The 13,685-nt window shown below is 39.3% G+C and overlaps 1 protein-coding gene across 19 annotated transcripts in view; it reads right to left on the bottom strand.

Annotated features, from left to right (window-relative positions):
* Nucleotides 1–13,685, bottom strand: part of madd (MAP-kinase activating death domain) — a 53,812-nt gene that overhangs the window by 21,663 nt on the left and 18,464 nt on the right. For 7 of the 19 annotated variants that reach the window (XM_023152578.3, XM_023152579.3, XM_023152577.3 and 4 more), the window contains exons 5-17: nucleotides 13,254–13,385; nucleotides 13,001–13,114; nucleotides 12,769–12,849; nucleotides 9,614–9,786; nucleotides 9,255–9,490; nucleotides 9,007–9,163; nucleotides 8,772–8,875; nucleotides 8,482–8,687; nucleotides 8,001–8,254; nucleotides 7,621–7,760; nucleotides 5,652–5,753; nucleotides 413–521; nucleotides 91–277 (exon numbers count right to left, since the gene is read on the bottom strand). In XM_023152578.3, coding sequence (XP_023008346.2) covers nucleotides 91–277; nucleotides 413–521; nucleotides 5,652–5,753; nucleotides 7,621–7,760; nucleotides 8,001–8,254; nucleotides 8,482–8,687; nucleotides 8,772–8,875; nucleotides 9,007–9,163; nucleotides 9,255–9,490; nucleotides 9,614–9,786; nucleotides 12,769–12,849; nucleotides 13,001–13,114; nucleotides 13,254–13,385 — 1,995 coding nt within the window. Of the gene's footprint in view, nucleotides 1–90; nucleotides 278–412; nucleotides 522–3,861; nucleotides 3,922–4,861; nucleotides 4,880–5,264; nucleotides 5,307–5,651; nucleotides 5,754–7,620; nucleotides 7,761–8,000; nucleotides 8,255–8,481; nucleotides 8,688–8,771; nucleotides 8,876–9,006; nucleotides 9,164–9,254; nucleotides 9,491–9,613; nucleotides 9,787–10,506; nucleotides 10,564–12,768; nucleotides 12,850–13,000; nucleotides 13,115–13,253; nucleotides 13,386–13,685 lie in introns of all 19 variants that reach the window. The other 12 variants (XM_012920971.4, XM_012920973.4, XM_012920972.4 and 9 more) reach the window with 9 other exon arrangements.

The following is a 13,685-nucleotide window of genomic DNA, read 5'->3' as shown; positions in this document are numbered from 1 at the left end:
AACAAAATGAGAAAATATAGCCCAGGTTAAAAATACTCCTGGTACAGGCAAGCGCTGTCATGGAATAATGAATAAGAACAAAGATCTCACCACATCCCGAATGATCTCCTGCCTGGCGTCTTCCTCCGACTGGACGGCTCTGTTCAGCTTACTCAGCACAAACACACGAAGCTGCTCGTTCTCCAACAGGCGGCGCACCTTTTTCATATTGAGCCAGCCCACTCCCTGACCATCCAGAACACTCTGCACTACTTCCTTAAGGAACTGCTGGTTCTCACTGAATGGACATAACACAGGTTCAGTCACACTAAACAGCAATTACACAACAATTAAAATGCATCCAATCTAAAGCCTTTAGCTTAACAAATACAAAAGAATTAAGAAATACTTTTAATCTAAAATCGTTTACTACCTTGTGTTGTTTACCCGGCCCTGAGGAGAGGGCGATTCTCTTTTCACAGTCGGACTGTGTTTGATCACTGAAGACTTCTGGTCAACAAGTGCTCGAGGTGCGCGTGCGCCTGGAAGAACAACCACGATAATTATGTTTCTAATACATCACAAAATAATAACACACATAAACTACAAACTACTAGCTCGCTACACAGAGGAGCACTGGATTAGACTCACACAGAGGCACTTGCTAACCAGGAATTGTAATCCGGGGGGGGCTTTCAAATCAGATTTTTATAAGATTCAACATCAGATAGGAAAGAAAGCAGTTTACATCACTTTGTGAAGAGGACAAACACTGAAGGTTATCTACTGCTGAACACACAAATTACTGGCGTTGCTAGAGTCTATTATTACAACAGGAGAAGTGAAGGACAAATCAAACAGGGACATGGTGCAGACACTCTTCTTCTCTTGCTCTCTACACACAAACACACACAGGAGTCCTAATGGTGCTCTTGGTGGTGGCATCACACATTAGCAGAATAGTGATTTGAGGTCAGTGGGAGGACAGTGTGTAGCAAAACTACATCAGTGATAACATGCATGAAGGAAAATAAAGACGTGAGTGGATGGATACCACAATGCAGTAGATGTTAGGACTGTGGAAATCATTTCATCATTGTAGTATAAAATGATCAAAAATGATTCAAGTCCAAGTATTGCAATTTCCATCCATTTTAAACCTTTACCTAACTGTGTGTAAGAAACCTAAACGCTGTTACACATTCAGCCATTTCAGACAAAATAACTTCCACTGATCTGATATTTTATTATTGTTTTTCTATTCCAGCTACACCGTGTTGACTCAAACTACACATTTCAAAGAGCCTTTCCTAATAGAACCCGCTCCTTCTACGACTCACCCTGTATGTGCCGGCGTTCATGCTAAATACTAATGTGCGGCACACCTGTTCGGTTATGTCAGTTAACAATTCCAGTAAAAAATTTCCAGTAAAAATTATTCAAACAACACTGACCAAAAAAAAAAAAAAAAAAAGCATTAAATGGAGCTTTTTCACTATAAATGTAACATAGAAATAACAAGAAATAGGCATAAGTGGAGGAAGCCTGACATTGTGTTCAGTCTGGTGGCCCAGTTCTAAAATTGGTCAAAGGTTCCTTTCATTTGCTGACAGAGCATGCTGGTTCCGACACAGAAACTCTGCTTTGACTCATCTGCAACTAAAATGGCCAGTCATGCTGTAGCAGCAATAACCAACAATATGAAAGGATGCTGTCCATTATAACCACACATACAAACATAACACGCGGGAGCGCATCAAGCTTCAGCAGTTTTTAAGACTGGGCTGGGTGAGGAGCATCCCCCAAAAAGAAGGGGATGGAAATCTTTCTTTTTCCTTTCATCACAAGCTTGTTTACTTCCACTTTTATATGGCAGTGGAGATCTATTGTTTATTTCTGTTGTCGAAGTTTTATTGGAGATCAATGCTGCGACTGCACAAGAAGAATTTTTCAGCATGCTTTAGTCTGAAAACCAATAACTCATAGCTGTTCTTTCGGTTTTCCTTATGATTTATTGTGGAAGGGATGGCAACTGAAGCAGCACTTGAAACACGGGGAATTTTCAAGTATGATGAATGTTGCAGCAGGAAGAGGGTGGAGACTGTATGGACTCTGTCCACTATGAATATGAACAGATAAGTCTGAGGCCAAATGAAAAGAAGCTTGTTGGAAACTCAGCTTCTCTATCCGGAGACTCAACTTTCATAATTTTTTGTTTGTGGCTTCTTAAAGAAGCTAGAAAACAGGGGTAAAATGCTCGGAAGACCTGAGTTGAAAAATAAACTGGAAGTGAGATCAATCTGCATACCAGTCTGAAGCCTGGAAATAATATACAACTGTAAAAGCAGGTCAGGGTACAATGATTGGTCAGATTTTTGCACTGACTGAGCCAGGTGGAATAACAAATTCTGTCAATAAATCAGAAACACTGATTCATCATGATACAAATGAAATAAATCTGTAAAAATATAACAGGCATAATTTTAAGATATGATTTATAGTTAAGATATTATTTGTGGATCAGGTGACAGAGTTGGTTGCCCCACCATTATCAAAGGAATCAGTGGGTTCTCATTCCTAGCATTAGTTTCAATGTCTCCCCCTGCGATGCACCTCCCTGTCTATTCCTGGGAAGCTTTTCTCATTACACATATTCTGATTGGCTGGTGACTGCAAAGTACAGCCTGCATATAGCTCTACTGCACAGTCATTATTCAAACACCTCTTCTTGTTTCGATATGTTTTATAGGGTAGCCAGCTCATCCATCCATAGGCAGGTGTGCTTAGCCAACTTCTCCATCACCAGGCACTAACTGCCTTTTTGCTTCACCTCACCCTGAACATGAGTCTTCACCATAGGCTGGGACATCCCACCATTTAGCTATGCAGTAAGGTAGTTTCTTTGTACAGTTTAGTATGCCAGCTAACACATGCTGTCCTTTTTGTCAGTACTGTACTTTGATTTGTTCTGTTGTTGGTCTGTCTGACAGAGTGGCCACAGACCATTCGTACCATATGCTCTGCACTTTGCCTGCACTCATCAGAGGGAGGCAAAAGTGGCCTCCCTCTGATGAGATCTCTGTAGGCAGACGGGCCATCCTTTGAGAGCCAGCAGACTGCAAACATGCTAACCCTGCTGGACAATAAATTCCACTTTACCTGCCCACAGCCAGCATGCCAACAGATGATGGAGTTCCATCCGGGCCGACTATACCTTGGCCCAATGTAGTAACAGAAACCACCAGATCAATTTTAAAAAATTAAGAAATTGTCCCAGGCCACCAGCATGGCAAAAACAATGTTTCCTCCAGGCCGCTGCTTTCAAAGCAGAGCTATTTGAGAACGTGGCCCCTAAAACTGACCCAAATATGAGGTAGGAGACTAATGTGACTATGGACATTTGCATGCAACAGTCTCAAGTCCTGTAATGTGCTCTTGTATAATACTACTGGTGTTCCCAGAGCTATGGTCAAAGTTCCAGTAGCTCTATTCAGGAAGCGTGCTGCAGCTGAGGTGTAAAACAACCTACACATGTGATGTATTTCTTACATCCTTTTATCCGTCTTGTGTTTCATTTGCTTCTCTGGGCTTAATAGTTTTATAACATATTGCTCTCATTTCCCTGCGATTGCTGAAAATATCCTCATTTGTTTTAACATTTTGTGATATTGCTAGTGAAATAGATGAGGTTAAACATACTGTGGCATGAACAGTTAGTCTGAGAAAGAACAGTCACTATGAATGGCAGTGCGATAAGACAACACTGGACCTTTAATGACAAACACAGTGACTGAAATGGAGAGAGACACGAGGAATGCTGGGAGATGTAATTGACTGGCTTGGAGAAGCATGCAGCTCACGCGATAAAAGGGCAGAACCCACCTTCTCCGCTCCCCGGGCCGGCCTCTGTAATTATCTCCATTAGAGAATTTAGCCCAAATACTGCACACAAAACCCAGAATTAGTGCCGCGAAAAGGTGGACAGAGAGAGGGACACCGGCCCAGACACAACCAGTCTGAACATCAACCCATAATACAACACACATGCACACTCAACATGGCGTCAAACAATAGAAAAAAAAATATTGAAGGAAAAAAAAAAAAAAAAGGGTAGACAGAAAAGAGAAATACACAGTATGTACTGATGATGGTGTTGACCCTGAAAATGTTGGATAAAATGAACAATGCCAGCAAGATGTTCAACATTTACAACCCAAGTAAGAGCAGAGTATAGCTCATACTTGGTTGTGCACACATCAGTAGCCTGAACCACATGAATAATGCTGAACAGTTCAACATAGACAGTGTAAATCTAGTGCAATGGACTGAGTCCCTTCTTTTTGAACATGTGCATGAAGGAATTTATCACTAAGTGATTATCTTGTTTCAAGAATTAAAAACAAACCAAAATAGAAAGCAGTAAAATACTCAAATCTAAAATCATATTTGTTAAATAGTTCATTAAATCAAAAAGAAAACGCCACCAAACAAGCAAACAACACAAAAGTTTAAGAGACAAGCGGCCAGTGGGAGATAAACAGATCATTCAAAGACTTAAATGTTACTCCATTATATATATATATAAGGACTTGACATTTTTCCCTCTAGCGGTAATGATGAGCAGATGCCACACCAATTACAGATTATAGTCAAAAATCTTTTGACTGTAAATGTGTGCGTCACAGTGCATCAAGAAGACTCCCAACAGGCACACAAAGAGGGATGGCAAAGAAACAAAGGGGAAGGTAGGGGTTTAGATCTGTGGTGTTATAAGTGTGTCTTAGTCTAAGAAAAAGAGGTATAAAGATAAGCAGAGGTCACTTCAAGGTTAAAGAAATGCCTATTCAAGAGGTTACAAACTATCACACCAGACATAACATACCCGGGCTTTCAGGGGAATCTGGACAAAGACAAAACACATCAAAATCAAAGGAACAGAACATTTTCTATGGCAGCTATTCCACATGGTGTGGAGCTATTGAGTTAGTTTATCATGCTTTACCTTTTTTGTTTTTTTTTATATTATTTTGTTTTTCTCTCAGCTAAAGTGAAAATCCAGCCTAAACAGAATTCATTATAGAATTTCAATTTGCTCATCTCTGCAAAAACAACCTGCACAAGACCATGAAAATAATGTGAACTCTGTTTCTGAGTGGATTTTCTGACTCGAGAGAAATTTATTTATTTCATACATCCTCAATATTCTCCTTTAAATAGTGCCATATATGTTTGCCAATCCAAAAGGAGGAAAGTCAGGCTACAAAAAAAAAGCAAATTCTACAAACCTGCTTGCTCCACTTCCTCCTCAATATCAAAATTAAAATATTCTTTTTACCCAAAAACGAATTAGAAAAAGAAAAGAAAGGCAGAGAAGGAAAGTAAATTAATCAGTCAATAACATAAAAAATAAAAATAAAAAAATAAAAAAAATAAAAAACTTAAATTGAATTAGAATAGCATGTAATTTAAAGCATCCAAAATTGTATAATTGAGTAAATGAAGCCAGTGATGAACAAAAAAATGTATCAAAATCATTTTTTTCCCCCACGATTCCTATTTTTAGGTCTTTTCATATCCCCACAAAATATATTACAATTTTTTTTAATCACCGCTGAAACCACGCTGAACAGATAAGTATACTGAACAACTAAGTGTTCACATAAGCCACCTACCCTTTAGACTGGGGAACGGTGTTGATTTCTCCCTTGCTGCCTTATTAGGAAGGGCAAGATTGGACAAGCTGAAACTTGTGCCGTGGTTCTTGTAGAGATTGCCTGTAAAAGGAGTGATGAGAAAAATCAAATACTGCTTTGTGTTTGAATTCCTCCTCCAACATGTTTATTAGGGGTGCAACGATACACAAAATTCACGGTTCGGTTCGATACTTTGGTGTCACGGTTCGATATTTTTTCGATACAAAAAAAATGTTCATGCCTTTTTAATTTGTCATTTATTAAAATTATAAATATATATTTTAACTCAAAAGTACAGTTTTTAAATTTAATGTTGCTGAAACAACAAAGTAATAAAAATAAATAAATCTGATTGAGGAATCACTCGTCTTTGGAAAAGAGTTTATTACAGAGGAATGGCTCTTTCCAAAATAAAAGCTATACTATACGCTTCTTCTGGGCTATACTCTCGGCAGCATATTAAACAGCACATGATCCTCCTTATGGGGACCTGATATAACGGCTGTCTAAATGACTCGGGTAAAGTTTGTAGCATGCGTGCTTGTTGTTTTTGTCTACTTCCACTTGCACTAGGATGATGTCGGAGTAAATGTGCAGTCATATTCGTTGTGTTCCCACTAGTGCTGTCAGCGTTAATCTCGTTGAAATGACATTAAAGCCACAACACGGCAAATCTCCGTTAACGAGCTACCGCGGATCGCCCCGTGCATAGGGCTGGACGGCCAACACGTTAACGAGCTAACTGCGCTAACACATTAGTTCCCACCAATGTAATTGAGCATTGCATGGCACATCCAACATACTGTTTTACTTTAGTCCATGATGCGCTTACCTTCAGGGTCATATGTCACATGAAAACCAAAATAGTTCCAAACGCCAGATCTAAATGAGGGTGGGGGAGGTTCAATTTGCCATGTTGCAAGGAGAGCTTAACTTCTGTCTCGCTAGCTTGCCCTGCGCTCAGTGAATCTGCGTTCGACTACTCCGCCTAGGCTGCACTGTTGAGCGCAGATCCACTGAGTGCTCAACACAGACAGCATCATCAGAAGGAAAGTTGATAAAATAAATTAAAAATTTTGAATTGTTCGATACATATGCGTACCGAACCGAAAGCACTGTACGAGTATCGTTGCACCCCTAATGTTTATATCTGCGTTTATGCAGACCCATATCATATGCATATACAGTACACACATTAAATATACTGTCTTTGCTATTACATCATCATTTCATCTTGTTTTTAAGCCTCCATAGCATTTCATCACCAAAGGCTGTGACATACCCTGCCTTCTTCAAAATGTTGGTATAACTTTTTATGACATATATAAATGCCATATCTCAATATCAATACTATAGCGACACCATATGTTTACATTCCCTACTGAGCACAACAACAACACAAGCAGTGTGTTGGTTGTGATGGACAAGCGGTTTTATTTTTAGGTCCAGGGAAAATGGTGCAAATGCTACTTTTGTGCTTACATTTGACTTCTGCTGTATATAATGCTGTCACTATTATTGCACTATAATGCTGCTGCTAATAGAAGGTTTTTTCCCGTTTATTGACATAAACATCAAAAATGTCCTTGAAATGTAATGATTTAATTTTGAGACTATATTGCAAAAACTGTTTAACATCGCTGACTCTTATCATTAAGTTTGGTAAAACATGTTTACTCTCAAAACAAGCCTTGGGTAAAACGAGGAAACTTGAACTTAAAAAGTAAAACCAAAAGCAAATATGTAAATAAAGTATGTCACATAATAACAGATTTCATATAGAAACAAAATCTCCTAATTTAACTAATCTCATCAACCTTATCTGGTCTTTCTGGCACTACTGGCAACATGTTCTTCAACTTACAGTTGCTTTTTCTCCATATTCAGATCAATCACATTATATTGCCTCAGGTTAGCCGACAATACAATAATATTTAAATGTTCTTACTGGCGAAGGACATGAGTCCTCCAAATCCATCGTTGCTGTTGTTGGAAATGGTGGAGTTTGGTGAACTGTTACGTGAGTCTCCCTCCCCATCGGACTCTCCTGGGAGCCTAAGGCTACTGGGGCGTAAAGGACGCTGTGCCCTACGGAAATAAAATGGTGAAAAGACATTACAGTGCATCGTCGACACGGGAAAATATACATACACCACTGGTAACCCTCCAGCATTCACACTGTATAACATAACACCACCAAAGATTCAAGACCATGAATGAAGAGAGTATTCTGACATGCTAGGTTTGGAAAGAGATCATTGCATGGTCAGAGAGCCCATTTGAATGAAGATAATGCATTCATTCAAGCGATGAACAAGCTTAACACACTTGTTGCCATTGAGGTTCTGGTTGAATCGAGGGGTGTATGATTCCACTTGCTCTTCTGCATCAGGGTCATCCTCTGAGGGGAAGCCATACTGAGGCTCAAAGTATGGGTTGTCATACTCTTGCTTTTTGTTGGCTTGCTCCACCAGACCAGCATCAGCTGCAGGTCTGAGGAACGGCTGATTGGCCAATCCCGGCACGGGGTTCTGTAAAGCAGCGCTTGCTGATGCCTCAATTTCAGGTACTTCCCCTTGCTCCTAAAAAACACATGAAAACACATAAGAAGGGAATTTTGTAAATGTTCCTCAATGTGCACAACTATCATGCTGAAAAAGATGCACACTCAACAGATAAAGACAGTTTGTACACACTTATCATAAACAAAAGGAGATTTAGTTCATCAAAAAATAAAGAAAAGAAGGTTAAAGAGGACCAATCTACACAAGTCTATTTAATCTTGAAATGAATTAGAAAGATCACATACATGGTTGACCCCCTGGATGATTGTGCTGGGGCTTGAGCTTGCAGTTGTGCTAGAGCTTGAGCGAAGAGGCTGTCCATCAGAAGGCTCAGCAGGTCCGTCCCCACTGGGTGGGCCTTCAGGGCCATGCCCTTCCCTGAAGTCATGGTAGTCTTGAAACTCAACCTCACTAGCATCTCCCAGTGCTGCATGGGTAGGCGGGTCCAAGCCTGAGACAATAAAGTTAAATTTTACAACAGAGGAAATGCTATGAATGTGGTCAAAGTGGATCATTGGGCAAAATAACCACATACTTGGTGTGTCTCCCTGGATGTCACCTTGAATCATCTCACTCACTAGGTCTCCAAGTGAGGAATAGGATGAGCTGGAGTCGTCGTAAGCCTCACTGTCACTGCCGCTGCAACATATTGAATTTATCACAACCGACAGCAATCAAAGTGAAAATATGCTAGTATATGGCAGAATTAAACAAAAACCCAGATAGTAGACTGAACTGGATTAAACAGAAAGACCTTGGTTTAATCCTACCTGTCTGTGGGGTCAGACTCATTGCCTTCATCCTCCAGCGGGCCAGCCATAGCCTCAACCAGTTGGGAGCTTCCATCATATACTCTGTAGACCACTGGCTGCAGCTGATGTGCATACCACTTGGGCTTGTCTCCAATTAAGGAGGGGTCAAACACATCTAAAGAGAGATATTCAAACGAGTTCAACACAAATTCTGTAATGCATACTCACATAAAAGACAACCTATTATGATCTTTAATGAGTCTTACTGTTATGGATTCTCTGAAAGGCAAGGTTTGTGGGATTGAGAGCCCACTCTCCATAGAACTCTACGGCCTGGGTGTGAGAAAGCTTGTCTGCAAAGGTAGAGCGTCTTGGCCGAGATGCAAGAAAAGACGTCGACTGAAAAGCAACCACTGGCCGCGGGAAGAGGCGCAGAGTGCGAGTGTGCATCTGGAACCCCTGAAGAACATTTGGAGAGTTGAAAAACCGTACCATGGCCACCCTGCAAGACAAAGAAGTTTTAATTAATTTTTTTTATTTAATTTTATTTATTAAGATCAGTGTGACTTCCGTGTTAACGGAAGCTCAGACAGATGCTGATAAACCCTGACAGTTCAATTCTTGCCTGGTAGCTACATCCACAGAATCGACATCATTGCCATAAATTAGAGGGTTGAATTCGGTGGATGACGGCGAAGCTTTATCTCGTCCAGGTGGGAGCAGGGGCATCTCCTGACCTTCCTGAAACTTCTCCAGGTTGAGAATTGGTTGGGTGTTCAAACTCATGCTGGTCAAAGCCTAGAACAGGTACCGGTGACATTAATTACAAACACAGCAGTGGCTCTGAATACAAAAACACTGCATTGTGATAGACCACACCCACATTTGGCATCAACATTTAGTTGGAATATAAATTTCTTTACTTAAATTGGACAGACTGGCAGGCAGAATTGAAATAAAAGGGGATTTGATTGTTGAGCCAATGGCTCTTATAGGTAGCAATTCTGCTGCTTAGCATTGTGCTAATATTAGATTATTTACCAGAGTCCCACGCCATTACATTACTTCAAGCAGCTAAAGGATGAGGTTTCCATATGTTGATGCCTGCAGTGGGTGTGTCACTTTGGAGTAGGAGGAGCAGAGGAGGGAGTAAGTTTGCTTTGAGGGGACTGCTGCAGACTCAAGAGTCAATGTTTAGCTTAGCATAATGGAACATTTAGTTGCTGCGTCTGGATGAATGTTAACTTTGTCAAAGTGATCAGCTTCATCATACAGGATCGTGTTTTCATTACGAGAATACTCACTGATGCCAAGATTAGATGCACGCACATTCAGTCATGCTCAAGCCAGAGCTAAGCAGTGTATCAAAACACTGGTTTGCAACATTCTGTGACGCTGTTATGCGTTTTTGGTCTTGAAAATAGGAAACAAGTAGAAGTGACAAGCAAAATAATGTGAGACAGAGAAGATATCCGTGCAGGGGGCATGGCACATTCCACAGGAGGAGAAATAAGTAACCTTATTCTCAGAGGAGAAGATCTGCTTTTGGGTGATCACGGTCAACCTAACCAGACACTAGGAAGGGGATAAGAGAGATGCGAGGAGAATCACATGAAGGCCTGGGATGACAACTTTGTGACTGACACTGGAACAGCACATGACGGAAGGGTCACCACCGTAGCCCTTTTCTTTTCTTTGTCTCCTTTCAACAGCAGTTCCCTATTTATTAGATTTTTTTTGCTGACAGGAAATAAAAATATTTGTAATTTAAACAGATCTAAAAATCACGAGGGAAAAGGTTCCTCTTGATTTTTTTTGTGCAACATCAGACAGGCTTTGCTCTTTTATCATTTCCATTTTCAATTCTACTTTTTACTGAAGAAAGGAGATAAGAAAATATACATTTGTGCACGCTTTGAAAAAGTGATGAACAGCCTGGAGAGTAAGACTGAGTGACAGTGACATGTGACAAAGTCAGAGCAAGAGAGACAGAGAAAGATGAAAAATGGAAATGCTTTTATGTTTGATGTGAAAGACAAACAGAAAAACAAAAACAGAGGAAAAACAATAACATGACCAAATAATAGAGTTCACCTACAAAATCCAGCCACTACAAGATACATGAAGGACATCCATGGTGACCAGCTGGGACAAACCAGTGGTTACAATGGAGTGGTAATGACACACAGAAAACTGCAGATCTTTTCACAAATAAATAAAATACTTGCACAATAAAGCACCTGTAGCAAAATGTAAGCAGTATATAAACTTCTAGTCCTTAAGAAAAGTCAGGTAAGTTGTAATAATACAACCAGCCTTGCAAAAGTACACAAAAAATTATTGGCTGTTATAACCAGTTTATCTCAGTAACTCAACGGTCAAGTGCAAGTATTTTCAGAGACTGTAGCATCAGTAGCACTCTGCTATGGCATCAAAGTCTTCAGATAATCACTCCAACCATATTCAGTGACATTTTCTCCACTGCTCATATTAACACTGTGAACTTGTTTCCGGATATACAACAGCTATACTGAGCCTTGCACACTCCTACAAGTACACACAAGCAGCTCGGTCACACGCCCGCACACAGGGAAAGGGATGCTAACCACACACAGCTAACAGACTGGCTCTGATTCAAGGTAGAATGAACTAAATGAATGTGCAAAGACTTTAACTGGATCTTTGAAAAAGCTGTGGTCTGTGTTTGCTTCATGAATGCAAGGGTGGCACAACAGTTCTGATGAACACCATCATATTTAAAATGAAATATCAACATCAGATTACAGACTGCAGATTGCCTACAGACTCAAATTTATTAATTTAAGTTTTAAAAAAGGTTATTTTTGCAAAAATATTATGATTATTATCATTATTATGATTAGTTTTGGTTACATTTTCAATGACTTTACTGATTATGATCTGATATTGCCTACAAAACAACTATTGCTGTTCATACCTCATATTAAACATATGATTACAAAGTGAATAATAGGTAGTCAGTATCTTTTGTAAATAAATATCTTTTGGGATATTAATAGTGTAGCTGTTCAACTAGGAGAGATAAAAAAGTAAAGTCAAAATGTAATAACATAAATTAGAAAATAAGGATGCATGGTATTCTGAATATCAGCAGCTAATGCCATCTAAGAATTAGCCATAGCAAACATTTCCTGGCTAATGAGCACACTAAGTAAACACATATTGGTAGCTTAAATATTTTTAATTATTTTAAATAAATATATTTAATTACATTAAAGATGTGAGCGGATTTTGTGACATGTGCTGTATTTCCATGAATCAGAACCAGATTCTGATGTTAGATAATCAGGTTAGAGGCCAAGTTAGTTGCTACCAGTAATACTAAGTATTTATTTTGGGTAGCAGCGACCTAGCATCTGATTTTACCTCCAAAAGCTAGAGCATGCACAGAAAACAGAGGGAAAAAGAAAAATTTGTTTATGTTAGTGCACTACAAAACCAGTTTCAAATGCCCCCACACTCATCTACAGTACATACAACTTTGATGAAGAAGGAAGCCCCTACTCTTCACATTGCTGAAAGACAAGTTTTACATTCAATGGGATTAACTAGCAATCATGGGATTAAACTTTAACGGTCCAGAGAAGTACCCGGGTTCCAGAAATTTCTCTGTGAAATGCTCATGTGTATGCTAGTCTCACTGTATTTGGGGCAAATATATGGCTGCCACAGTTGAGCAGAATCAGACAAATTTATAGTCATAACAATTTAAGAGGAATCAAAACAAATCGCATACATTACCTGTTTTAGATGTTTCTTAAGCTCGCCTGCTTCAGGCTCTGGAAGAGGTGGTAGAAGCTCTGCATTGGTAGGTGCTATAACCTGAAGGCAAACATAGCAGTCTTAATTTTTGCAATGTATTTGAGCTTTTTAAAAACAAATTTTTTGTGCAAGTCAATAAACATTAGGTAAATGAACCACAATATAATAAAATAGAAAATCCAAGATGAGAAGGAGCTCTTGTTATACAGACCTTGCTGCTGTCAAGGTCAACAAGCCAAATATCGTCTGGCATTTTGAAGTCTGATTTGTAGAGGAAGAAGCTGGCTGGTACACCTATAATGTAGGGAGTAGGAGCAAGAAGGAGCTGCCAAAGGAAGAAAAATGTTCATTTAAGCAAAGCTGTTATTAAATGAAAAGACACCTTTTTTTTTTTTTAATGTACACATACACAGAGAAATGACTTATTTATTTAACGTGTATCTGTTACAAACACTAAGTTTCACCTGTTCAGCAGAGGCCATACATGTTGGCAGTAAGGGAATGACTGGGAACATGTACTCCAGTGGGTAAATCATGGCCACAAAGGCCATGACGCTCATAGACAAAGCATTATAATCTCGGGACTGAAGAATGACCTGGGAAAAACACAAAAACAAAACAAAAACATACAACATGCAGAAGATTAATAAAGTGAGCGTTACAATGCAACAAATTTTGTATTTAGTTGGTTCTCACCACCCTGATACGTTTCCACCACTTGACGGTTTTTGATGTATGATTTGACTCTGATTTTGAAGCCATGTTCCATTCTTTGTTCATAATTTAAAGCCATAAAAAATCATTTTCGTTATATACATATGGATATTTAACAGCAATAAAATCTCAGCAAGAGCGGCAAGAAATCTCTGAGTGGCAGAATACATATCAAAATAGAA

Source organism: Maylandia zebra, linkage group LG1, assembly GCF_041146795.1.
Source record: "Maylandia zebra isolate NMK-2024a linkage group LG1, Mzebra_GT3a, whole genome shotgun sequence".
Taxonomy (NCBI): domain Eukaryota; kingdom Metazoa; phylum Chordata; class Actinopteri; order Cichliformes; family Cichlidae; genus Maylandia; species Maylandia zebra.
This window is presented reverse-complemented; position numbering and strand designations above follow the sequence as displayed.